We start from the raw sequence: 27058 nt of genomic DNA on the forward strand, positions 1-27058 counted from the left end.
GGGTACTGCTAGCTCAGGGGCTAGCCTTGGAGACTAGGGCAGTCAAGGCAATGAGCACAGGGGGTCCCCAACGTGGAAGCCCCAAGCTAATTCTGAAGTGGTTTCTCTCCAACCTAAACAGCCCCCTGGGGAAGACTCCCCTATTCCTGCCCTTGTTGCCCCACTTTCCCCTGGGATAAGTGCCCGTGAGCACACAGGAGTCAGAGTGTTTGTCAGATGCTCAAATGGTGAAACTGCTGGCAAAGGATCTGAGCTCAGAGTGTGCGTGTGTGTGTGTGTGTGTGTGTGTCTGTACATATGCAGTGCCCCTGGGTCTGTGTTTTTACTTCACTTTCCTGTTGGCTTCCAGCTGCCCCACCAGTTCCGGGGAGGGGCCTGGGGCAGTGGCTTCCCCCCCCACTTTATAAATGCCCAGAGGCCACTAGACAACACACAGCTGCCCAGCCTGGGGACACGGGACCACCCTGCCCCAAACCCTGCCAGCAACTCAGGCCATGGGAGGTCCCCGCCTCAGCGTCTCCTTGGTCCTACAGGGTGAGTACTTGGGGGCCCCTCTGGGAGGGGCTAGGGAGCCCCTGGCAGCACCCCTTGGTGCCTCTGCTTCCCCGTCCCTCCCCCTCCATGTGTGGAGAAATAGGAGGCACAGCTGGCAGCTCTGGGGCCTGACATGGAGGAAACCACATGGTTAGGCGAGTGCCGCAGCACATGGGGAGAGCAGCCGGCAGTGCCGGAACCCCCACGGGGCAGGAATTTCTGGATTCGCCAAGAGGTTGTTCCCCACCTTGGAGGGATCTCTAAGCTCCCTGCCGGATCACTCTGGAAGCTGCTCCCTAAGGAGGGAAACTAAAGCTGGGGGGGGGGGGTTGTGACGTGGGGGGAGAGTGAGTTCTGTGACCCCCTCAGGAAGTCACTTAACAGATGGCATAGAGGGGTGCTAGGGAGCTAAGGACAGAAGCCCTTCCACTTTAGGGTGTCCCCAGTGCATCTCTCATTGTCCCAGTAGCAGGGGAGGCCCAGAGACCCCCATTCTAGCTCCCTCAGACCTGGCTGAGACTCAGCTGTGGGTTTGAACTTGAGTTTTGCTGTGACTTCCCCCATGCCTCCCTTCCCGCCCCACCCATGGTAGCTCTAACGGTTATCAGGGCAGCTTGTTGCCTGGGTAACCAAGCAACAAAGAGAGTTAAGAAATGACACTTGGGGTGCCAATCAGAGCTTCCCCAGGCCACCAAGATGGAGCTCCCTGTCCTGGCCCAGGGCCACAAGCATGAGTTTCATAGTTTTATTCAGGTGTCATTACATAGCATATAATTCACCTGTTGCATGCATACAATTAGATGATTGTTAGTAAATTTACCGAGTCTGTGTGGAGCACACCTGAAGGGGAAGGTGCCAAGTCACAGAGCCCTGATCCAAACTTGCCACATCTGTAAAAGGGGGCAGGAAAAGACTGGCCTCCACTTTACAGGATTGTGCTAAATGGTTGAGTGAGTCACGGTAAGAATTAAGTAAACAGTATTTATTATTTATTGCTATTATTTCACTGGTGGGTCTGGGGATGGGCTGGAGGGTCCTTAGCAGGAGGAACAAGGAGAGAATGACTGCCCCACCCCTGCCACAGGGTCCCTAAGCAGGAATCTGGCTGCCCAGGGCTCAGCTAGGGGAATGCGAACCAGATGGCACTGGGAGCAGATGGCCCGCAGCTCCTCTCTGGGCTCCTGTTTGGGCGACTTCCAAGGCCCCAGATGGAGGTCTGGCCCAGCAGCCTCTGTGGAGGGGGAGGAAAGCCCAGCTCAGCCTGATGGGGCACAAAGAAGCCCCTCCCTGCAGGGTCTGGGGAATTGAACCCCTCACTTCCACCTTCCCCAGCCCCCTCTTCACCGGGTTCTCCATAAGCCTTTCCTGGGCTCTGAGCCTCAGTGTGTCCGTTTGCAGAGTGGACACATGAACAGAGCCTCTGCCTCCTAGGGCAGCTGTGAGCGGGAAAGTTGCTACTGGGGCTTTGGAAGCTGGGGACGAATCAGCCCAGGTCCCGCCCTGCCAGGGAAGGTCATTTTGTGGCCTGTCCTACAAAGAGGAACCGGGTCCTGCCAAGAGGAGAACTAACAAAACCCTGTGGCCAGAGAGGAGGAAAAGAGGAATTCCAACCTCGTTTACCCCACCGGGAGGACCTGGGGGGTGACTCTGCCCTCCGCTGACCTGGGGGGTGTCAAGTTTGGACATTGGGGCTGAGTGCTCAGGGGACCCTCCTGCCTGCACCCCCCACAGCTCCTCAAGCCCTGCTCACAATGACTGACCCCAAAATTCCCCTGGGGGCTCCTCCATGGAGACTGAGCCATGAGTTGTCCCTTCATTTGACCCAGGAAGTGACTCATGTCCTTCCTCCCTGGCTCCCATCCCTCTGAGCCCCCCAGCCCATCTGATCTCCCCAGATTATCGGGGTCTGGGCTGCCTTCCCAGCGTTTCCAGATCAGCAGGGACTGGACAGCTCCCTGAAGCCCTTACACATCCCCACCTCCTGCCCAGGTCCCCTCCTCCCTCTGCCCCTCCCCTTCTCTTTCTCTTTCTGTTTCTCTGTCTCCCTCTCAATTATCTCTCTGTGTCTCCGTGTACAATCTCTGGTTCTCAGTCCATCTCTAGGAATTCCTTATTTCTCTGTTCTCTCTCCGTCACTGTTTTCTTAACTTCTGCTTCTATGTTTCTCTCTCCATCTCTATCTCCTTATCTCTCAATTTTTTCTCCACCTCTCCATCTCCTTTCTCCCTATTTCTCCTCTCTCTGTCTCTAGATCAGGGGTCGGGAACCTATGGCTCGCGAGCCAGATGTGGCTCTTTTGATGACTGCATCTGGCTAGCAGACAAATCTTTAAAAAAATAATAATGTTAAAAATATAAAACATTCTCATGCATTACAATCCATTCATTTCCTACCGCTCACATTCATGGTTGCGGGTGGCTGGAGCCAATCACAGCTGTCCTCCAGGACAACACCAAATTTTTATTGGATAATGCATAACATACACGGGTCATTGTATGGCTCTCACAGAATTACATTTTAAAATATGTGGCATTCATGGCTCTCTCAGCCAAAAAGTTTCCCGACCCCTGCTCTAGATCCTTCTCTGTCCCTCTTCTGTCCATCTCTGTCCCCTTGCCTGTCTCTCTGGTGTACGGCAAGGAGGTCCCCATCTCTAGAGCCCCTGCTGACTTGAGGAGGACCCCCAGGACATGCCCTGGGGAGGAGGGTGCCCTGAGTGACAGAAACAGCAGGATTGGGGGGCTGTGCAGCAGCACCCCCAACGTGAGCCCACAGCATCTTCCTGTGTGCAGGGAGCCAGGGGGTGAAATTTCACTACTGGGGCCCATGTGGTCATCAGGGCTGACAGATGTGGGTAAGGTGTGTTTACACCCCTGTTCCTGAGGAATGGTGTGAGGTCAGAGCACTGTAGGTTTGGGGGATCTGAGAGAACACCTGCTCCAACCCCTTCATTTTCACATAAAGAAATGATGACAGTAAACACTTTGACACACCAGGCAGTACTTGTGTGCTTAATTCATACATGACTTTAGAAAAGAGATCCCCTTGCCTGACCAGGCGGTGGCGCGGTAGATAGAGCATCGGACTGGGATGCAGAAGACCCAGGTTCAAGACTCCGAGGTCGCCAGCTTGAGTGCGGGCTCATCTGCTTTGAGCAAAGCTCACCAGCTTGGACCCAAGGTCACTGGCTCGAGCAAGGGGTTACTCGGTCTGCTGTAGCCCCACGGTCAAGGCACATATGAGAAAGCAATTAATGAACAACTAAGGTGTCGCAACAAAAAACTGATGATTGATGCTTCTCATCTCTCTCTGTTCCTATCTATCCCCCCCCCCCTCTGTCCCTGTCCCTGTAAAAAAAAGAAAAAAGAAAAAAAGAAAAGAAGCCTGGCCTGTGGTGGCACAATGGATCAAGCGTGGACCTGGAACACTGAGGTCCCCGGTTCAAAACCCTGGGCTTGCTGGGCCAAGGCACATATGGGAGTTGACGCTTCCTGCTCCTCCCTCCCTTCTCTATCTCTCTCTGTCTCTCTTCTCTAAAATGAATAAATTAAAAAAATAATTAAAAAAAAAAAGAGAGATCCCCTCTTCATCCCCATTCTACAGAAGGGGAAACTGAGGCACCTGACCAAGGTCTTGGATTAGAACCAAGGCCACCTGGTTCCCTGAACTGCTGCCCACAGGTCAACAAAAACCAAGACCTCCACCAGGCTCCGGCCCCGCCCCATCCTTCAGCTTCTGAAACCCACCTTCTGGCTATGGGTGCAGATCCTCTGACCAGGAGCATTGGAAGCCAGGGAGGTGCCACCTGTGCCCCTCTGCTTGAGTGATGGCCAGAGCCTGGGAGGGGTGAGCAGTCCCCTTCCCTCAGATGTGTCACCTGCAGGCCTCTGTTAACCCTTCTGTGTTCTGTGTCTCCCACCCTCCATCTCTCTGTTCCAGCGCTGTGTGTCTTGCTGACTCTGTTGGAAGATGGGCCCCAGAACACCAGGGGTGAGTTTCTGAGAGTCCCTCAGCCCACAGCCAGAGCCCTCCAACCCCACCCCCCACCCCCCACCTCTCAGCTCAGGCCGGAGAAAGGCTGTTGCAGGGGGAGGCTCAGGGTCACCCCTCTCACCACCCTCCCCAGCCCCTGCCTCAGCCCTCCTCTTCTGACCATGGTCTTGGTCCCCACAGCCTCGGCCCCCACAGCCTGTGCTCCCTGGTGCCCTGAGCACTCCACCTGTGTCAGTGCCTCCGCCTGTCGCTGTCTTCCGGGATTCAACTCTTCATCTGGGGAGATCTTCACCAGCCCTGCGGAGAGCTGTGAAGGTACAGAGGCTTGGGGTGGTGGAGGGCCACATGGACATGTAGACGGTTGTGGGGGCCTCAGCCTTTGCTCTCTGACCGTCATCAAGGACAGAGAAAAGAAAACATGAATATGAAAAGTGAATAAACATGGCTTCCTAAAGTGAAAGAGGCGCTGAGTCTCCAGGAGTCTGGAACCTGTGCCTCAGTTTGCCCTTCCAGGACTGGGGAGGGGGTGCACCACCTTCACTTAGCACTTCCTCCAGCACCCAAACCCAGGGTGACAGGCAGGAGGCTGAGGAAAGCAGAGCTGACCGTGAGCTCCCGGGTGGATGGCTTGCTGCAGCGGGCTACCCCAGAGTCTAGTCCTTCCTGAAAGGCACTGATTAAGCAGCAGGCCCCCTGCTAGGAAGGGGACAGGCTCTCTGCCCTGAGGGCACTCGTGTCTTTGGGAGGTGACCCTTTACTTCGTTTTGTTCCAGACATCAATGAATGTGCACCACCGTCGACAGTGACCTGTGGAAGATTCGCAGACTGCCAGAACACGGAGGGAAGCTACCACTGCATGTGCACCCGGGGATACAGGCTTGTTTCTGGGGCAGCCAAGTTCCATAATGAGAGTGAAAACACGTGTGAAGGTAAGATGACCCGCATCTTCCATCCCCCCGTCCATGAGGTTTGGAGTCACCAGACCCAGCCATTCCTGCAGCACACAGGGTGCAGGGCCCTGGTTACAGTGGCAGTGCCCAGGTCTGAGTGGGGACAAGTGTGCCTGTCCCTCCAGCACAGACAGGCAAGATGGCATGAGAGCCAAGGACCCAACTCCTGGTTTTGCTACCTGATGAGTATGTATGTGACACTGGCCAGGACACTTATTCAGAAATCACTGGTAATGTGCAAGATGTGATAGTATTGTGATTTTATGTTAAAAAAAAAAGAAAAAAGAAAAAAATAGAGTGCCTTTCTTTTACAGATAAAAACAAAAGCAGCTTTGCGTTTTGTTAACTGTATGACCTTGGACACATTCTTCACCTCTCTTTGCCTCAGTTTACCCATCTGGGAGTGACAATGGTGCTTACCTCATTTAGTTCTAATTGCTGGGAAGGTATATGACATCAGAGAGCACAACACAGTGGTGGCTGCTGGGTTTTTAGATTATAATCATTATGACCTAACAGCCCCTCTCCAGGATGGACACCCCGGGGGACAGTGCCCCAGAGTGGCTGCTCAGAGAACAGCTGGACTAGTCCATCCCCTCACCAGGGACCCAGGAGGAGCCAGGCCTCCATGCATCACTCAGCTTTGCTCCTTTCCAGGTGGAGCAGGCGGGCAGGGAAGGGGCTTCTGGCATCCACAGGGGCAGATGGGGCCATCAGTGGTCAGGCAGAAGCCGGGACTCACCCAGAGAGAGGGGTTAGTGCAGAATACAGAGAGGGGAGGAGGAGTCTGAGCTGAGGACCCTGGGGGACTCTGAGCAGGGTCCACAGGCCCGCCCTGCGGCAGAGAGGAGAGCCCAACACCAGCGTCCCAGCCCCTTCCCTCCTGCCCTGCATGCAGAGGGAGATGGCAGAGCCTCCTGGTGGGAGGGAGGGAGGGAGGGAAGTGCGCATCTGCACCTGCCTAGAGCCTAGTGGGATGGCTCCATCCACCGCGCTGCTGGTCCACAGGGACCTCTGTGGTCGGATGTTATGTCCCAAATATGTAGCCTGACCAGAGAGCACAGTCTTTATGCGAACTGGAGAAAGGTCTCTCTCCTCCATGTAAACACAATGTGGTTGGGGAATGGAGAATGAATTGGTTTTTAGCCCCCATTTGTCTCCTTGGCCGGACCCCTGTGTGCAGTAAGCGATGCACGTGGTGGTCATGGGTCCCACTCAGTGCGCCCAGACTATTGCAAGCCGTGTGGCCCAGGTGGTGGCTGTGAGTGTGGAGGAGATGTCAGGCCAGGGCCAAGAGAAAGGGCTGGGGCTGCTGGGCAGAGACATGGATGCAAGAGTGAGGTGGGACAGGTGGGACCTCAAAGAAGAGAGCAGTCTGCTGGTTTGGGTCAGGACCTGCCACCTGGCTTTGTAACGGGTTCAGCTGGGCCGTCTCTGCACGGACCCCTCAGCATTCCAGCCTTTGCCGCCCCTGAGGACGTCCTCTCGTGTCATGGCCCACGAGGTCTGCTTTGAGCAGAAGACCCAGGCCACTTCCACAGCTGCTCACCCCACTTTCTCCAGGCATCAGAGGGCCACTCCAGGCACCTACCTGCTCTCCCAAACCTCTCTGAACCCCAAGGCTCAGAACCCTCTGCAGAGGCCACTTCTAGGAGTTCGGAATGCTTCCCTGCTCACCTATAAAACAAATGAGGGGGAGGCATTCAAGCTGCTTCAAGAGCTCACGGTGCAGTGCTTTCCAGCGCTATATCCATCATCTTCACTATCGTCCGTGACTGCCGGGTGAGACCTAAAGTCACCAGAGCACACAGGATCGGCCATGCCAGGAGCCCTCACAGACCCCCTGGGCCATGAGGAGCCTGGGACCCTGTCAAGGAAATTGGGAGAAGGGAGAATCAGGCTCACCTGGCCCTGACTCTGGTCAATGCCACCTGGAGAAGATGCCTTCTGCCACCCTGACCCCAATTCTCAGCCACTCAGCCTCCATCTGTTTTCCCAAGCAAGCCTTCACCCTGACTCTCCTCAGTAATTTCAGTTCACTGGACTGTGGGCAGCTTGGATGACTGGGACCCAGACGGGTTACCTATCAGGAGTGGGCAGAGTGACACTGACCGCCCCCACCCTGCCCCAAACTTAGAGTTGGATCAATGAAGAGGCTCCCATCTGGACCAAATGATAAGAGAGAGTATCATCAGGGACCATTGCCCCACGCTCGACCCTTTCCCAAGAAAGTCAACCCAGGTGCCGTGGGGGCCCAGACCACTGGATGACGGAAGATGGAGGCTGAACCCAACTTGGCAAGGCCCACAGGTCTGTGTCCCTGGTGAGAGGACAAGGAGCCAGAAACCCCTGACACTCTTCACCCATTGGCACCTGCTCCCTGCTCCAGGCACTGGCCCTTGCCCACTGCTGGCCTTGCTCACACGTGCATTCTCATCACTTCCTGCCAATCCAGGGCATGCCTTCATGGGGATCAGAAGATGCACTTTTATTGTCCCAGAGCCACATGGCTGTATGTGAGCCCACTGTCCATCACAGCCTGGCACCCACTGTCCAGGTGGCCCTGGCCCATCTGGCAAAAATTTTCATTTTGGGTCCCTGCCTAAAAGCCTTGCCCTCCAGGGTTCAGGCTCAGGGTGTTCTTAGTCCAGTCCATGGGCTGGAGTCTCAGAGTTAGTGTGGAAAGAACTGTCTCACCAAGTCACCAGGATTCCAAGGAGAACTCAGCCAACAGGACCCACCCTGGGGGAGTCAAGACAAAGGCCACCAAAATGACCCCTACTCAGGGAATGCAGCATTTCTCCTGCTCTTGGTTCTAGGAAGGCCCACCTGGGCCCTTGCCCAAGTCCTCAGACTGGGACACAGGTGGCAGCAATGTCCCTGCTCTAGCTGGGAGTGGCCCAGGAGTCTGAGGGGATCAGAGCTGGCAGGGAGGACTTGAGCTGCTCTGGCCACATCTGGACAACAGGGCATAGAGGCTAGGCCACCATGCTTACCCATAGGACACTTCCATGTGGGTTAGAAAAAGCACCCACTCACCTGGGAGGAGACGATGGGGCCTTCCAGATGCTTCTATGCCAGGAAACATGGCTGACTCCTATCCCTGAAGGCTGCCCACTGCGGCAGGCGTCCACCGCTCTCTCCTTCCCATTGCAGAAGTGGACAAATGTCAGCTGAACCCCAGAATCTGTAAAGGGCACAGCAACTGTGTCAACACCCAGGGCAGCTACACCTGCAAGTGCCCGCCTGGGTTGGAGATGAGCCCAGAGGACCCGAAGCTGTGCAAAGGTAGAGCCCCCGGGAGCACGCTGCGCGGCTGGACTGGAGCTGGGGAAGGAGCCGAGGCAGGTCCTACAGCCGAAGGGGCGGGAGAAGATTCTCAGGTCCCCAGATGCCAAGGGCCTGCCAAGGCCTTGCCCAGGGATTCACCTCTCTGGAAGGTCCTGCCACAGATCAGGGAGGTGGCAGACACTTTGGGCCTGGGGTTTCCTTGTGGAGCCCCTGAGAGCACCCCCAGACCCTTCCCCTTCCTCATCTGTCACAGGCAAGCAGAGGGGGTGACTTCTGGTTCCCAGAAAGGAAACTTGGGCCAGGGCCCAGGAGAGAGTAGGCAGGAGTCCTTGGTCAGGAGGTCCAGCCCCCATGACTCAGCTTCCCTCCTGGATTTGCCACCTATAAACTGGGACAATGGTCCCTGACATGTCCGTCTTGCAGGGAGTCCACCATAAGGGGCTTTGAGGGTGAAGCTGAAGGTCACCAGGTGGTGGCATGTGTACTAAAGGTGGGGTCCTTCGTGCCGGAGAGTAAGAAGTGGTGCAGTGAGTGGAGGGAGGGCCTGACGCTCTGGCTTTGTCCTCAGATGTGAATGAATGTACCTCGGGGCAAAGCCCCTGCCACAAATCCACCCACTGCCTCAACTCTGTGGGCAGCTACAAGTGCCGCTGCCGCCCTGGCTGGAAGCCGGTTCCTGGGTCCCCCAATGGCCCAAACAGCACCATCTGTGAAGGTTCGAAGTTCCCCTCCCATAAATGTACCACATCTTCATTATTTTGATTAGCCATCTTAAAGGAAGCGGCTGCACTGAGATTTGGCAGAGAACAACAGGTGGCAGCACTTTCAGCGATGGTGTGTCCTCTGCAGGCCGTGAGGAGTGGGGGCCTGGGCTGGGCAGGGCTCGCCTTCTGATTTTGTTCTAATAAGGGCAAGGTGCCGCTCTGGGTGGCATCAGTGCCACAGCCCACAGCATCAACACGTGGAGAGCTATGAGTGTTGCAGCCTTCCCAGTTAAAGGTCCATCACAGGACCCCACAGTCCATCCTGCACCACACGTTAGGGGACACAGTGTGGGGATGACACTTGCATACCCACAGTCCTGCCCTGTTTATGTTGTGGGGATGCTCTGAGATTATGGTGCTTTTACAGTGAAAAACATCATCACAGATTTGTGTCCTGATGGGCTAGGTGGCTGGTAAGCAGGGCATAGTGGGGTGTCCTCAGTGTGAACACTAGGGGACTTGAGAGAAGGGGCAGGAAGGATGTGTGCAGTGAGTGGAGGAAGGGCCTGAGGTTCCTGGGTCCCCCAATGGCCCAAACAGCACCGCCTGTGAAGGTTCAGAGCTCAGATCCCACACCCCCAAAGGCTCACAGCTCAAACCATCTGATCACATACTCAGTGGCACCTACACAAACCCAGCAGAATGAATGCTGGGGTGCCCTGCTGGGCCAGGCTTTATTTAATTCCTTGAGATTAAATGGGAATAGACCTGGGGAATCCCGGGGAAGGAGCTGGGGTATCAAGATAAAGGCTCCTGGAGGACCCCAGGCAATAACTAAATAACTAATGGGGAGGGAGGTATTGAAACACCTCACACCCTGTGCATCTATCTGTATGGGCCTCACCTGACATATGTCCACCACTCAGGGATGTGCAGTCACCAGGTGGCATCACCTCCATCCAAAGGGTGAGGGGTAGGGGGCACCAACACGGGGAAGTGGGAGGAGCTCGGAGAGGAGAGAAGCCTGATCTGGCCGGGACAGGCAGGGTCTGACTCCTTCTTCATGTCCCCAGATGTGGACGAGTGCAGCTCCGGGAAGCATCAGTGTGACAACTCCACCCTCTGCAACAACACTCTGGGCTCATACACATGCCTCTGCCGCCCAGGCTGGGTGCCCAAATCTGGATTCCGGAATAATCAAAGGACTACCCAGTGTGAAGGTACCCAGCCTGACCTGTCCCTAGACCCTGCCTCCAGAACACAGACTCTCAGGCCTAATGAATGGCTGTTCTGTTCCCTGCAGAGATCTTCCCCACCTGGACCCCGCCCCCTGGAGTCAAGAGCCAGGTGAGTGACTCCAGCAGGGACTAGAAGGCAAGAATCCCTCCATTTAACTTCCCCCATGCTCCCCTACCCACAAGTAAGGCTCTCTGACGCCCAATCTCCTTTATCTCCAGAATTTCTCCCGCTTCTTTGAAAAAGTCCAGGCTCTGGGCAGAGACTTCAAGCCAGCCTCAGCCCAGGACACTATGACGGTAAAGGCAGGACCTGGTGGGGGGGGACCCTGGGACATGCTGGGGTGGCTGGGGATGCTTCATTGTGAATGGAGACAGCCCAAGCAGGGCCTCTGATCAGAGAAACATGTGGCTGTATGCACAATATATATATAAAGTATATATCCACATCACACACACAGGCCACAAACACCTGAGTTCCCCAATAGCTGGAACAGGGCCTGCACGCACATTCACACTCAAGAGGGCTATAATGGCAACAGAATGAAGCAATAATTTTGCCTCTGGAGCTGAGCCACAAAGGTTCAAATCCACCACCACCTTCCTGCTGTGCCCTCAGGCAAGTGACTCCCCTTCTTTGGTCTCAGTTTCCTTTTTCATACAGTGGTTGTGAAGGGTTTTTTTTTCTTACAGAGACAGAGAGAGAGTCAGAGAGATAGACAGGGACAGACAGGAACGGAGAGATGAGAAGCATCAATCATTAGTTTTTCGTTGCACGTTGCGACTTCTTAGTTGTTCATTGATTGCTTTCTCATATGTGCCTTGACCGCGGGCCTTCAGCAGACTGAATAACCCCTTGCTGGAGCCAGCGACCCTGGGTCCAAGCTGGTGAGCTTTTGCTCAAGCCAGATGAGCCCGCACTCAAGCTGGCGACCTCGGGGTCTTGAACCTGGGTCCTTCCACATCCCAGTCCAACGCTCTATCCACTGCGCCACTGCCTGGTCAGGCAATGGTTGTGAAGGTTTTAAGTGAACTAAGAGAAGGCTCAAAAAATAGTGGCTGGGCCCTAGCCAGTTGGCTCCATGGTAGAGCGTCGGCCTGGCATGCAGGAGTCCTGGGTTCCATTCCCGGCCAGGGCACACAGGAGAAGTGCCCATCTGCTTCTCCACCCCTCCCCCTCTCCTTCCTCTCTGTCTCTCTCTTCCCCTCCCACAGCCGAGGCTCCACTGGCGCAAAGTTGGCCCGGGCACTGAGGATGGCTCTATGGCCTCTGCCTCAGGCACTAGAATGGCTCTGGTTGCAACAGAGTGACGCCCCAGATGGGCAGAGCATTGCCCCCTGGTGGGTGTGCCGGGTGGATCCTGGTCGGGCGCATGCGGGAGTCTGTCTGACTGCCTCCCCGTTTCCAACTTCAGAAAAATACAAAAAAAAAAAATTAGTGGCTGGCATACAGTAAACAGATATAAGTTTTAACATGTGCACTTAGCCCAGTAAAAATATATGAGAGCACTTTATATAATTTTAAATTTTCCAGTAGCTTTATTTTTTTTTAAAAAAGTAAAAGTAATGTGAAGATTGCATTTAACCCAATAGATCAAAAATAATTACCATTTTAACATAGTGCCACATATGGCTCATGGCAACTGTTCTGGATAGTACAGACTTAGAACAAAGCCTGGGTGAAGTCAGTGACTGATATATGTCAGGTGTCATTTTTATATGTGCACACAGGCTTCTACCCAATCCCTCTACTTGTCTTTTGGCTACTGCAGTGTCTCGATGATTCCCCTATGCCTGTCCCACAGGCAACCTGGGTGGTTCTCCAGTGTGACCCCTAGTGAGGGGGTGAAGTCAGGGGTTTTGGGTGGTCCCTGTGGTGCAGAGACTCAGCAGCTGTAACCTATCACCCCCAGGAACTCATCAAGTCACTGGATGAGCTACTGAAATCCACTGGGGTCCCGAATGACCTAGTGGACTTGTGTGACCAGCACCGCATGGCTACCCACCTGCTGTCATACCTCGAAGACGTCCTGAGGAAGCTGGCCAAGACCATACCTTCTGGATCCTCCTTCACTTACAATTCCCCTTCGAACTCGGGTGAGGCCTCCTCCTGCCCTGTCCCAGCCCTGTGCCCCATCCTGCATTCAGAGACCCCAGTCACTGTCCCTCTCCCCTCAGAGCTGTCCCTGGTGATCCAGGAGCGCGGGAATGGGACCATTATCATCGGCCAGAGCCATGCACGGATGCAGCTGAACTGGGCTGAGGCAGCCGAAGTCGGGGACTCAGGTGACAGCAGGGATCCAGAGGGGCACCTGTGGGAGAGGGAAGAAAGAGATGGGATGTGGCTAGGGAGGAAGTTCCAAATATGTAACAATTGAAAACTGAGCCATTGCAAGGGACTCCAAGCATCATGGTGGACTAGCCGAGCCTGATTTAGCTGTCGTATGAGGGAGGAGGGAGAGAGGGAGAAGGCAGCCAATGTGTCTGTCCCTCAGGCCCCATTGTGGCAGGCATATTCTCCAGCGAACACATGCAGAAATTGCTGAAAAATGCCTCCTTGGAGCTGGACCCTAAGAAGAAAGCCAAGCTGGAAGAGATACATGAAAGTTCTGTAAAGGCTAACGAGTACAGTCTCCTCTCCGCCATCAACACGGTCTTTTTGAGCAACAAGAACACAGAGAAACTAGGCTCCCCTGTCAACTTCTCCTTCTCCCATCCTGTGAGTCCTTTGGTTGGGAGGGGGACCAGCCCCACTGTTCACCCCATAGCCAAGGTCATGATGGCCCCTCTTCAGACTTTATTTCCCCACCTCTGCCCATTCTGCTATGTCCTTAAATGTATCCCAGGGCCTTTGCACTTGCTGTGCTCACTACCTAGTACAACTTTCCCTTAGATGACTCAATCTTTTAACTGTTTCTAGTCCTTGTTCAAATGCCATCTTCTTCTTTTTTTTTTTTTTTTTTTTGTATTTTTCTGAAGCTGGAAACGGGGAGACTGTCAGACTCCCGCATGCGCCCGACCGGGATCCACCCGGCACGCCCACCAGGGGGCGACGCTGTGCCCACCAGGGGGCGTCGCTCTGTTGCGACCAGAGCCACTCTAGCGCCTGGGGCAGAGGCCAAGGAGCCATCCCCAGCGCCCGGGCCATCTTTGCTCCAATGGAGCCTCAGCTGCGGGAGGGGAAGAGAGAGACAGAGAGGAAGGAAAGGGGGAGGGGTGGAGAAGCAGATGGGCGCTTCTCCTGTGTGCCCTGGCCGGGAATTGAACCCGGGACTTCTTGCACGCCAGGCCGATGCTCTACCACTGAGCCAACCAGCCAGGGCAAGCCATCTTCTCTTTTAGGCCCTCCTTGACCTAATTTAATCAATCATGCCCCACCTTTCTCCTTTTATATTTTTTCTTTTTAAAATAGCACTTATCACCTTCTAACACACTATCTAGTTTACTTATCTATGAGGTTTATTTTTTATTGTCTGTCTCCACAATGAGGATATCAGCCCCACAAGGCAGGGGCGTGTATCTGCCCTGTTCATTGCTGTGTCCCCCAGCTGGCACGCATGTAGGTTCTCAGCAAATACTTGTCAATGAAAAGCAGTCTTCCTCAGATCCAGCCAAGCTCAGAACCCAAGAGTATGCTCTAGTCTAGGCTAACATCTCTAACCACCCCCACCTGCCCACAGAAGACTGAGAAACTTGAGCCATGGCAGGAGCTAATCTGTGCCTTCTGGAAGGGTAACAACAGCGGTGGGTACTGGGCCACCACAGGCTGCAAGAAGCTGGGCGGCGGGAGTGTCAGCACCACCTGTCAATGCGACCACCTGAGCAGTTTCGCCATCCTCATGGCCCACTATGACGTGAAGGTGAGCAACCCCAGGGCCACCCTCAAAAGCCCACAGGTGGCATGGTTGGCCTAGGTGAGACAAGCAGCTGGTTCTTGATGGTGTGGCCCAACTGATTCTGTATGATTGCACAGCCCAAGTGGCCCCATGCCATATCCGTCCAGCCCTTGCCCTAGGACTAAACAGTATGGCCTGACACTGGAGGCCCTGTTACCGCTCATGCACCTCTGACTACCTACCCCAATCCCAATCCAATTGATCCAGTTGCTAAATATCACTAAAAGCTGGAGCACAACTTTCTGTATGTGGCCTGAAGAAATCCATAGATAAACTGAGCCATGTGGATAACTGGAATGGGCCAGAAAGAAAAGGGGAGGTTGGTGGTGCAGGCTAAAGGCCCAGGAAGCACTAAAATGTGGGATTTGTGTCTGACTGGTAGTGGCACAGTGGACAGAGCGTTGACCTGGAATGCTGAGGTCATGGGTTTGAAACCCCGAGGTCGCCAGCTTGAGGGTGGGTTTGTCAGCTTGAGCATGGGGTCGCTGACTTGGCTTGAGTCCCCAAGTCAAAGCACATATGAGAAGAAACTAATAAACAACTAAAGTGAAGTAACTACAAGTTGATGCTTCTCATCTCTCCTCTCTCTCCCTTCCTGTCTCTCTCTCTAAAAAACAAAAACAAAAAAAGTGGGATTTGTGAGCTGATAGGTGTGGCCAGGTGTGGGAGGGGCAAAAGATGAGGTTAGAAAAGGGGACCGACCCATCAGTGTTGGAAAAGAATGTGACAGTCATGGCTTCACTGGGGACCTTTTTGGGAGAACAGGCTGGGTGCATGGTGGGATCCTGGGTGTGTGTATGCGGTTTGGGGGTATAGTTAGGATGGCAGAAACAGAGCAGGTTTGCTCAGATGTTGAAGGCAGAAGAGGTGGGGTGAGACGATCAATCTGATCTGAGTTCTGCAGGCCAGGCACGTCCCGAGTGGGTCTGGGCTGTAGGGCCCACAAGGAGGGCAGAAGGCCTCAGGGTGCTGACTGAGCCCTTCCCACCCATCCTGCATCTAGGACCAGAAGCTGGCCCTGATCACCAAGCTGGGACTGTCGCTGTCGCTGGTCTGCCTGCTGCTGTGCATTCTCACCTTCCTGCTAGTGCGGCCCATCCAGGGCTCGCGCACCACCGTGCACCTGCACCTCTGCATATGCCTCTTCGTGGGCTCCACCATATTTCTAGCGGGTATCGAGAATGAAGGTAGACAGGTGAGACCGTGGCTCCGTGCAGTGCCCCCTCACACCTAGGTGCTGGGCCAGCGAGGCCTAGGAGTAGCTCCGCGCACTCCCTGGGCTTGGTGGGGAGATTGTGGCCCTGCCCACTCACCGGATTGAGCACCGCCTGGCTATGCCGGGACCCCCCTACACTCTGTTCGTGGCCTGGCTCAATAATGTTCCTGCCAAGGACTGGCTCCAGCAGCGTGGCCCCACCCTACGCTGACGTCGCTCTGCCTGGCCCCACAGGTGGGGACGCGCTGCCGCCTGGTGGCAGGGCTGCTGCACTACTGCTTCCTGGCCGCCTTCTGCTGGATGAGCCTTGAAGGCTTGGAGCTCTACTTCCTCGTGGTGCGCGTGTTCCAAGGCCAGGGCTTGAGGAAGCCCTGGCTCTACCTGATTGGCTACGGCGTGCCAGGGCTCATCGTGGCCATCTCGGCTGCGGTCAAACCCGAGAACTACGGCCGCCTTATCTAGTAAGTGAGGGGTTATCCAGAGGCGCCCATGGGCTGGCAGGGGCCGCTGGACTACACCAGTGCTCCACTTCCCTGGGATCCTCTCTGGCTTCTGACCAGACTCTTCCCTTCTAATCCAGCTGCTGGTTGGACCCCAAAGACGGATTTCTCTGGAGCTTCCTAGGTCCTGTGACCTTCATCATTTTGGTAACAATACCCCACCCACAGTCCACCCTCAAAGCTCCAGCCACCTGGCCCTTCATTAAACCTAATAGACCAGCTCTCTCCTTGCCAAGTTCCAAGGACAACCCCTAATGCAAACTGTCTGCTCCCCACCCAGTGCAATGCTGTCATCTTCGTGACAACTGTCTGGAAGCTCACTCAGAAATTCTCCGAAATCAACCCAGACATGAAGAAATTAAAGAAGGCCAAGTGAGGGCAGGGGCTGACCGGGAGAGGGGGGATGTGTGAGGTGGCCCCCTGCTGCAGCTGCCCTCCTCCCCCCAGGGTGCTGACCATCACGGCCATCGCACAGCTCTTTGTTCTGGGAGGCACATGGGTCTTCGGCCTGTTCCTCTTCGACCCAAGGAGCCAGGTGCTGGCCTATGTCTTCAGCATCCTCAACTGCTTGCAGGGCTTCTTCCTCTTCCTGCTACACTGCCTGCTCAACAAGAAGGTGGGCTGGGGTCAAGCTACAGGGAGTGGGGAGGGACAGTACCATTTCCTTTCCGGGACTGCCTGTCCACTGACCTGGCATCCTGGCTCCCGCAGGTAAGGGAGGAGTACCGCAAGTGGGCCTGTATGGTCACTGGGAACAAGTACTCCGAGTTTGCCACGTCTACAACCAGCTCCGGCCACAACCAGACTAGGGTAAGGGCCAACCCTAGTGTGGAGGTGCCTGGCCAAAGGCAGCCCTGGGCTGGACTCAGTCCTCACTGGGTTCCTCTCTTTCCAGGTTCTCAGGCCGTCGGAGTCTGGCATGTGACGAGGTTCTGGCCAGGGCAGCAGCTCCTGTGGCCTCAGCAGCTTTGCACATGCTAAAGACTGTCTTCTCCTCTCCCTCCGCTCTGCTCCCTTTGCCCTCCTGCCTCACGTGCTCCTGAGAGGGGGAGTTGACAGCTGTCTGGCACCAAAACCTGGAACACAGCCAGGGTAGAGTCAGACCTGATGGGGCCCCTCATTGGGACCCAGGGTGGGCAGGAACTGGCCCAGGACTGTAATACCTTGCCCTGGTAATACAACACCTGGACAGAGAGGGCTCCTGTACCCACGTGGCCTACCACTCATCTGTCTTTGTTACAGAATGAGGTCAGGGTGCTAGGGTTCAGCTTTCCTGTTAAGCTAAGACTAAGGTCAAGGATGGGAGAAGGGCAAGGCCCCTCCTGGCCCTGATGCCTGTGGCTCACGGTACAAAGGCCAGTCAGCCTCCTGCGCAGATGGTTCTGTTTTGAAGGTGATGGATGTTGTGTAGTGTGTGGATGGATGTTGTGTAATTTTTTTTTTCTTAAATCTGTATACATTTTTCAATGTTGACATTTAAAATTAAATCACTCACTGATACAGAAAGTAGCTTTTGCTGACTGGCTAGGGGCTCCTTGGCCAGGCCCTTGTACCTCTGAATGTGGAGACTAGTAAGAAACAGATGGGTCAGAGCCAAGCTTCCATAATAAAAATTTATTCTTACACAGATCTATAGCTTTTAAACAGTAAAAAGAAAAACCCAGTCGCTTAGAAAGGAGACTTGAAGCAGCACATGGGAAGCACATGGGAAGTGTCTGGCACGTGGTTACCGGCTCTGTTCAACTGTAAGACACACATGGGTAGGTCAGTGAGAGGCAGAGAGGCCCCCAGGCCCCACCCATCCCTCCTGCCCAGCCTCTTACTGTATGTGGAGATGTCAATTTCTTCAGGAAGCTCTGCCACATTCACTTCAAATCTATCCTGAACATCATTGAGGATTTTGGCATCATTCTCATCAGACACAAAAGTGATAGCCAGGCCTTTGGTGCCAAAGCGACCAGCACGGGCCACCTGCAAGGAGATAGGAACATGGGGCGGCCACACAGCTATACCCTGGGGTTCAGAGGACAAGCCAGGCCACGTCCCCAGGAAGGGGACATTAGGGAGGTGACACCTCTGTAGAGCCACTCACTCGGTGGAGGTAGGTATCCGAGTCCTCAGGCATGTCATAATTGAAGACAATGTTGACTCGCTCAATATCCATCCCTCGGCCAAACAGATTGGTAGCCACCAGGATCCGCCGCTGGAAGTCCTTGAATTGCTGATAGCGTGACAGGCTGGGTCCAGGAGGAACGAGAGGCACCCATCAGGTATGCAGTTCCTCTGAGGTAGCAACCCCTCTGAAGGTCATGGTGGCATGTACTCACCGTTCCTCCTGGGCCATGCCCCTGTGGATGGCAATGGCTGGGAAGTTCTGCTCCACAAGCAGCTGGGCCAGAGCCATGCAGCGCTGCACTGACTTCACAAAGATCACCACCTGCCAGAAAGAGGCAGTGGAGTCAGGGCCAGGGTCCCCACATACTGTCCTTCCCCAAGGCCCAGAACCCCTCAATAGGCAGCAGCGTCACCTGGTTAAATTCCAGCACATCCAGGAGGTCGAAGAGTTTGCGGTTCTTTTCGCTGTCTTTGAGCTTGACATAGTACTGCTGCAGACCATGCAGCGTGAGCTTGGTCTCGTCATCCACAAACACCTCCATGGGCTGAGGGGAGCAGGGACGGGCAGGGCTTACTTCTGGGCACTCTGACTACCCAGAACCTTCCAGGAGAGATTCCATGCTGCGACGCTTCCCAGAGAGGCTGCTGTACCCAGTACACATTTCTTTCCCAACAGCTGGCTCTAAGCTCTGGTCTGGCTCAGGTGTGGACCAAGCTCAGCTCCCAATCTGACGAGACAGAGGGGAGAGGGCGGACTCCACAGACTCTCAGCACTGTTGTGCTGTCAGGGCAGCATGGGTGTCATGCAGCAGCAGCAGCTTGGACCCTAGGACCCAGGAGGGCCAAAGCTGCTGCACTGAGGTCTTGGCCACTGCTCTACTCACATCTTGCATGAACTTCCTGCAGACGGGCCGGATCTCCTTGCTCAGGGTAGCACTGAACATCATGCACTGCTTCTCGTGGGGAGTCAGGCGGAAGATCTCCTGCACGTCCCGCCGCATGTCTGGGTGGGCAGGGCAACAAACAGGTGGGCTTGAGTGGCTGCCAGACCTCAACCCCCACCTGAGACCAAACCCAGCCCCGCCCGACCTGGCACCAAGATGAGGGTGGTGTGAGCAAGGAGTGGAGGAAGGGCTGAGTCCCCAATGCCTATAGGACTGGACTCGGAGTGAGCGCAGGCCCGGGAGGAGCTGCAATCCACTTACACGCTGCCAGAGCGGAGCAGCCGTGCCAGCGCACCTCGAGCCACGCTTCAGGGCGGCGAGCCTGAGGCAGAGACAGCCACTGGGGTGAGAGCTGCAGCCTCCTCCCAGGACACAAGCCCCATCTCTGACCGGCCCTGTCCAGGCTCACTGAGGGCAGGCATGGGGCCTCGAACTATAAACACCTGCAACAAGTGAGGTCACAGCAAGTCTAAAGCTAACATGCATGTGTGTCAGTCAGTGGCTCACTTGGGCCCTGTGGTCCCACTCACGCTGGGGTCAGAAGTAACAGATCACACTAGGCCAAAACAAAAACTTGCCCTAAAATTGTTTACAGGAGACCTGTGTGCCGGCCACCCACCCACATGAACCCACTTTGGGGAAACTCTTGGCCTGCCCTGTCAGGGCCTACCTAGCTTTGAAGTCTAGGGGGCTGCAAAGGGGTATTGTACAGCTGGGTGAGTCTCTGGAAGCCCCCACAGACCCGGCGAGGACACTCACCCAGCTGCTCCAGCATCTTGTCACACTCGTCCAGCACGAAGTGCTTTACATTCCTTAGGTTGAGACTCCTGTTCCGCACGAGTGCCAAGATGCGACCTGGAGTCCCTACCACAACATGGGGACAGTTCTTCTTCAACACCTCTTCGTCCTTCTTGATGGAAAGGCCCCCAAAGAACACAGACACCTGTGTAGGTTGAGAGAAAGTCACTTTTACCTGTCTAGGGGCTGAAGCCTCGCACCCCACTCCACGCTAACAGCCACTCAGCCTGCAGCCCTGCCAACTATGGCTGTTGTAGGCCCCAATATCCCACAGCTAGAGAGGCCTGAGAGCCTGGGCACAGCGCCACTAAAAAGCAGCCCAGGGTTGGGACCAGCACAGGCCTCTGGGGGCCATGCGTAATTCATCAGGCTTTTAAGAAGCATAAACCACCGCAAACCTCAGAGGCAGCTCTGCAGCCAAGTTTGGTAAATGCTAACTGGGTCAGAGCTGAAGCCATCCAGCCAGCGCAGAGGACCACAGGCGCCAGGCCTGGCCCACCGGGGCTCACCTTGACACTGGGCATGTACTTCGAGAAGCGCTCATACTCCTTGCTGATCTGAAAGGCCAGCTCCCGAGTGTGGCACATGACCAGGACTGTTACCTATGAGGAGGGCAGGAGAGACTCACTCAGGCAATGTCCTAAATCTATCCTGGCCAGAGCCCACACTACTGCTTTCTAGCCAGCTACCCAGGGTTTCTAAACCACACCACCTCTCACTACACCTCCCTCCTTCCCCATCTACCCTAAGGAAACAAGGCTTGTGCACCCACAGTCCAAGAATGATGCCCAGCACGACAAGAACAGAACACCGGCATTCACCTCAATTATCCCCTAAGAGAGTGGAACATAATTTTTGTGACACGATGGCCTCTCAGCAACAGCATTAGTAATAAAGCTGTGTGCAACTGTAAACCACCTTCAGAACAGGGACAATTTAGAAAGTATCCAACAAGTAACAGCCATGTCTCTGGATAATAAAACTGGGAACTTTCCAGTTTTTCTTCTTGCCTTATTCTTTTGGAGGATGTTTTGTTACATCTAAGTACTATACTTCACTTTAGGAGCCCACAAAGAGAACATGGGAACAGGAATTGTTAACAGGAGGAGCTGTGGTACCTGCTACCTTAAATAGCTTAGGCCTGGGAGGGAGAGCGCCCACCCACCTGTCCATTCACGGGCTCGATCTGCTGCAGGGTAGCCAACACAAATACCGCCGTCTTGCCCATGCCGGACTTGGCCTGGCACAACACGTCCATGCCCAGGATGGCTTGGGGAATACACTCGTGCTGAACTGAGGGAGAGAGAGCATGTGAGTGACTGGAAACCAGATGCTCCCTCTGTGTGGGCCCCTCACCAGGTAGCTGAGGGAACCACAGTGAAGGCGGTCAGAGAAGAGGTATAGTGGGGAGGACCAGAAAGGCATACCCTCAGATGGATGCTCAAAGCCACAGTCCACTATGGCCCTCAGGAGCTCAGGCTTCAGCAGAAAGTCCCGGAAGCCAGAGCTGTGGATGGAAACGTAGGATCCCTTGACATCTTTCTTGGGGGGCGCTGGGGTACTTTCTGCAGAAGCCTGGGGTTCTTCATCTTCCTCATAATCCAGAAGCTCATTTTCCACATCCTGTTCTGCCATAGTGCTGAGAACAGAGGAGGAAGGGCCCAGAGAAACAACTGAATGCATGTAGGAAAACCCACCAGAAGGGAGGAGGCTTAGCAGAGGCTGCAGGCTACTGACACAGGTCCAAGAAAAGCAATGCACTGGGGTCATACCTTAGAGGCTGGCCCAAAAAGCCATCCAGCTGATAAAGCTGAGAAAGGATATCATTTGGTGGCCCTTCTTTCCCTCATCCCTACATTGACCCCAGTAGCATGTCCCAGCAGCTCCATCTGTGCAGTACCTCCCAGCTTCAGCCGGTTGTGGCCACATCTCTACTACTCTCCTCCAAGCTGCTTCAGCTCCTCCTATATCCTGGCAGCTCTCCTGCATCCACATGTGCACACACCCTCACCAAGGCTTCAGTTGCTCTCGGAGTGATATTCTAATTCCACCCCACAGCTCTCCCAGCCCATCTTCTTGCATACCATCCCTTTCAAAATACCCCCAGCCTTGCTTGGTGCCCAGACTCATTGAGCCCTTACTCTAAGCCAGGGGTCCCCAATTTTTTTACACAGGGAGCCAGTTCACTGTCCCTCAGACCACTGGAGGGCCGCCACATACAGTGCTCCTCTCGCTGACCACCAATGAAAGAGGTGCCCCTTCCGGAAGTGCGGAGGGGGCTGGATAAATGGCCTCAGGGGGCCGCATGCGGCCTGTGGGCCATAGTTTGGGGACGCCTGTTCCAAGCTTTTACAGCCCATTGATGCTACCAGAATCCTAGGTCTTTGCACAAATGCCTCCTCAGCATTCTGAACTGTTCTAATGAACCACCTGAGACCACCTAGCCTAAAGGAGCCCTGTCTTTATCAATTCCCAGGGAACCCACCCAGCCTGCACCTGATGCAGAGACCTGAGTTTATGAGATCAGCGTCTGCTCAGCCCTGGCTTCTCCCACTCTGTGGTCTGCACTAGGGAATAATTAAGTGCTCTCATGAAAAGGCCTCCCACTGGACCTGCGCCAATAAAAATAAAGTCAAGATGGTAAATGGAATTAATACAAAGCTAGCTCACCTCCTGGTTTTATTTAATCCAATACATACAGAGTGCCTACTAGCGGCGAGAAGTGCCATAGGTGCTACAGGGACCCAAATATGATAATACTGTCTGTTGTCACTTCTGCCCCATTCCAGCTTCCAATCTAGGGGTAGAAGTGCTGAAGAAGCCCCCCTTCCTGAGGTGGGTACAGAGGGTCCTGGGCCCAGTTTCTGGCCCTCCTGTCACTCATTCTCTCCAGTAACTTCATCTGGCCCCAGGGCTTTCACCATCTCTGTACTGAGGTCTTTCAAAGTTGTGGCAGTAACAGCAACAAATCCCCTCAAGTTCCAGACTCAGAGCTCAAAAGGGCCAGAGTAAACCCTCCACTTCTCCCCACAGGCCTGCTTCCCCAGCTAGAAAAGGAACTCCATCCTCTCAATGGCTATTTTCTCTCCATCATTCTGGCCATCAGTCGATGAGGCCCACCAGAACGATCAGGCCAGTTCTCACCCCTGCTACTTTGCAGGTCCCCAGCTGCCATTACCTTTTCTAAGTTAGAACAGCTTTACTGACATAGTCACATGCTACAGCATTAAAGCGTACAATTCAACAGTTTTTAGTGTAATCTTAGATACATATAATCATCAGTTCTAGAACTTCTCAGCACTTCAAACAACCCCTGTACTCTTTAGCTGTCATCATATCCCCCCAACACCTTTGGTAACCACTAGTGTACTTTCTCTCCTGTAAACATGCATACTTTAGACATTTTATATAATGGAATCGTACAACATGTGGTCCTTTGTGTCTGGCTTTCACACAGCATGCTTTCAAGATCAATGCTGTAGCACGTATCATTACTTGATTCCTTTTCACAATAGAATTTCCCATTGTACGGAACACAAAACCAGTTTATCCATTGTCTGCTGATAGAAATCTGGGTACCATCATCTCCTGCCTGACTTATGGCAACAGTCCTCTCACTGGTCTCCTTGTTTTCCATCCCCAATGACCCTTCATCTACTCTGCCCACAGCAGCGAGGAGCCTGTAGAAGCTAAATTAGAGACTGTCACTGCTGCTCAGAAACCCCCACAGGCTCTCACTATAGTCAGAATAAAATTCAAGAGTTCTCACCATCCTACAGGGCCCTCCACAACCTGGTCCCCTCTATGGTCAGACCTCATCTCTCCCACTGCCCTCCCCACTGGCTTTAACTGTTAGGCCTCAAACATTCCTCAGCACCTTTGCACTTGTTGCTTCTGCTGCCCAAAATGGTCACGAATTCCCCCACTTCATTCAGGCACGTTGCTCCAAAAAGGCATTTCCTGCTGACCTCAATCTAAAAAGCACCCCAAGTCATGACAGCCCCTTTGCCTAACCAAAAGCCTAACAGGACCTGGCATACATCAGGTAAGCACTCAACAGTAATGGCTGCGTAAATGGAACTAAAATCAAGGCCACAAGGAAGAGTTTAAAGACTAAAGAGAGCACATATTATCTGATTCTTCAAAGAAGTCATCTGATACAAGCCTTGAGGAGTCCAACTGGCAAAGACAGGAAGGGTCATTTCCCAGGCAGCAGGAAAATGACCAGCAGTCCCCAAAGCACCAGGCCCTTTTTGGGAAGAGTAGGGCTGCCTGGTTGACATAGAGGCAGAAGACAAAGGTGGAAGAGAGGGACAGGTCCAGGGTGTTTGAACTAGGAATCTCTGATTATGTTCTAGATTTGAGTGACTCAATAAGTACTTCCCCTTCATTTGACCAAGTGCAAGTTACTAGGAGTAGGAGTAGAGGATGTGACCAGCATCAGGAAAAACCAGTCACCAAGGGAAAGAGGATTAATCAAGGTAGGGGCCTTGTTAAGTAGGGAAGAGTGTGGAACACTATCAGGTGGGACCATGTCCTGGGTGATCTGTGGGCAAAAGAGAGCAGTGTATACTACGCTGGGCTTCAAACCTAACTGACACAGAGGAGATGGTGTGTCTGAAAGAAATAATCAAAGTCGTTTTTATGGGTAGACAGATTTGGGAACACACTAAGTGTGAAATACAAAATTTTCTACAAAGTATCTAGCCAGGACCTAAAACTCAAAACAAATTAGCTCAGGAGAGAATTTGGCGAGATCTGCCCCACTAAGAGTGGGTGACAGAGAATGCTGAGGCTGGAGAAGCCCATGAACTTTGAAGCCGACACCATGACAACTCAGACACGCGCGTACCCTTTCATCCACAAATCCCAGGAAGGATATGCACTTCAGAGCCTGTTCCCTACTGGGACACATTTTTTTACCCCAAATTTCTGGAACCACGAATCCCCCCTAAACCCAGAGCAAGAACAGAGCCGAGCGGGCGAGTGGGAAGTCCCTTGGGCTCGGAGAACCCTGTCGCTTCCACAAGCTCCAGCTTCTCTCATCGCGGCCCCAGACCCCGGCGTCACCCTCCGAATCCCTTCCCAAACAGTCCCGGGATGCCGCGAGGTCTCCTCGGACAGGCAGGATCTCTCCCCAAACTGAGATACACAAGTGTGGCGCCATGACAGCACCTCCGGGAAACAAGCCCGCGTCCCGCGCACTGACGTCCCGCCCCTGGCGCATGCGCCCCGGCGCCCAACGGCCGCAGCCGCGCGCGCAGATACCCCAACCGCTCCGCCTCCTCGCCCCGCGCCCCTTCCTCCTTCTCTCCGCAGCTCCCGGCGTCTCCCCTAGCCCGCTCTCTCACAGGTCCAACGTGCCGCATCACGACTTCGCGCCCCAGACGTACCGCTCACCTGGATCCCTGTCCTCCGCGTGCCCCGAAGAGAGCCTACCGTCCCAGATTACCGGTCCCGCTCCTCCACACGAGCTAGAGCACTTCCTGACTCCTGCGTCCGACTGAGGATCTGCTCACTGGACCTCTGGCTTTTCAGTCAAGAGAGGTGGAAGCAGTGATTGAGCTCTGCGAAGAAATCAGGAGACTATTGGTGGAGAGAGAAAAGGGCGTGCCTACCTACCTCACGTTCATTGCTCAATCTAAAAATAGGCGCTCGAGTGGGCTGGGCCATCGGCTGCTGCGTGTATCACGTGATCATGGTTTGCCTCACGGTGGGTACCGCCATTTTTGATACTGGCAATTGAAGCCTGGATGATTGACCTGTGTGTAACAACTCTGTCACTCTTCTGAAATGTGACCTCTAGCTGACCAGGCGGTGGCGCAGTGGATAGAGCATCCGACTGGGATGCGGAAGACGAAGGTTCGATACCCCGAGGTCACCAGCTTGAGCACAGGCTCATCTGGTTTCAACAAAAGCTCACCAGCTTGAGCCTAAGGTCGCTGGCCCGAGCAAGGGGTTACTCGATCTGCTGAAGGCCTGCGGTCAAGGCACATATGAGAAAGCAATCAATGAACAACTAAGGTGTTGCAACGAAAAACTAATGATTAATGCTTCTCATTTCTCCGTTCCTGTCTGTCCCTGTCTAGTCTACCCTTCTCTCTCTAAAAAAAAAGAAGAAATGTGACCTCTACATTGGGCATGGAACTTAGGGCTTTTGTACTGGCAATAATCGCGACTTCCTGTTTCTCCATGGAGGAGGCTCTGAAAAGGCTCAGAGGAAGATTGGGAGCTTGAAATGACTCCAGCGTGGAGAGGACATTTTGCACCTGCATTAGTGGTGTTATAAAGTACCGTACCCCAGATTCTGAAAGGCACTGTACCTCACTTCATCGGGTCCACATAGAGAAACCCAGCCCAGATGAATTTTGAAGAGTTTTATTGAAGGAGGAAATTTGTGGCCCTGGCCAGTTGGCTCAGTGGTAGAGCATCGGCCTGGCGTGCAGGAGTCCCGGGTTCCATTCCCGGCCAGGGCACACAGGAGAAGTGCCCATCTGCTTCTCCACCCCTCCCCCTCTCCTCTCTGTCTCTCTCTTCCCCTCTGGCAGCCAAGGCTCCATTGGAGCAAAGTTGACCCAGGTGCTGAGGATGGCTCTGTGGCCTCTGCCTCAGGGGCTAGAATGGCTCTGGTTGTGACAGAGTGACGCCCCAGATGGGCAGAGCATCGCCCCCTGGTGGGCATGCCGGGTGGATCCCGGTTGGGCGCATGAAGGAGTCTGACTGCCTCCCCGTTTCCGGCTTCAGAAAAATACAAAAAAAATAATTAATTAATTTAAAAAAAAAAAGGCGGAAATTTGTTAAATATGCCGGCCACAGCCTGACCAGGCATTGGCACAGTGGATAGAGCATCGGACTGGGATGTGGAGGACCCAGGTTCGAGAC

At 54.2% G+C, this 27058-nt stretch overlaps 2 protein-coding genes across 6 annotated transcripts; one reads left to right on the forward strand and one right to left on the reverse strand.

Annotated features, from left to right (window-relative positions):
- Window positions 1-405: 405 nt before the first annotated feature.
- Window positions 406-17942, forward strand: ADGRE5 (adhesion G protein-coupled receptor E5). 5 transcript variants are annotated; one of them, XM_066272089.1, is made up of 20 exons: window positions 406-534; window positions 4474-4524; window positions 4708-4842; window positions 5301-5456; window positions 8634-8765; window positions 9337-9483; window positions 10546-10692; window positions 10776-10819; window positions 10930-11007; window positions 12621-12804; window positions 12886-12993; window positions 13203-13426; window positions 14388-14567; window positions 15607-15798; window positions 16054-16280; window positions 16400-16466; window positions 16600-16691; window positions 16767-16935; window positions 17031-17129; window positions 17215-17942. In XM_066272089.1, the coding sequence occupies exons 1-20, from the start codon at window positions 495-497 to the stop codon at window positions 17242-17244; spliced, it is 2502 nt and encodes an 833-aa protein (XP_066128186.1). In that variant the 5' UTR covers window positions 406-494; the 3' UTR covers window positions 17245-17942. The 5 variants fall into 5 exon arrangements, with proteins under 5 accessions (XP_066128186.1, XP_066128201.1, XP_066128193.1 ...); XM_066272104.1 differs by lacking the exon at window positions 9337-9483; XM_066272096.1 differs by lacking the exon at window positions 8634-8765.
- Window positions 17914-25718, reverse strand: DDX39A (DExD-box helicase 39A). The gene is made up of 11 exons (XM_066272349.1): window positions 25577-25718; window positions 21604-21815; window positions 21342-21469; window positions 20686-20778; window positions 20138-20321; window positions 19319-19437; window positions 18848-18979; window positions 18647-18756; window positions 18412-18556; window positions 18143-18290; window positions 17914-18062 (listed from the first exon to the last, which is right to left on the reverse strand). Exons 2-11 carry the CDS (start codon window positions 21809-21811, stop codon window positions 18046-18048), a joined length of 1284 nt encoding a protein of 427 aa, XP_066128446.1. The 5' UTR covers window positions 21812-21815; window positions 25577-25718; the 3' UTR covers window positions 17914-18045.
- Between the last annotated feature and the right edge of the window lie 1340 nt (window positions 25719-27058).

Source organism: Saccopteryx bilineata, chromosome 1 (genome assembly GCF_036850765.1).
Source record: "Saccopteryx bilineata isolate mSacBil1 chromosome 1, mSacBil1_pri_phased_curated, whole genome shotgun sequence".
In the NCBI taxonomy this organism is placed as follows: domain Eukaryota; kingdom Metazoa; phylum Chordata; class Mammalia; order Chiroptera; family Emballonuridae; genus Saccopteryx; species Saccopteryx bilineata.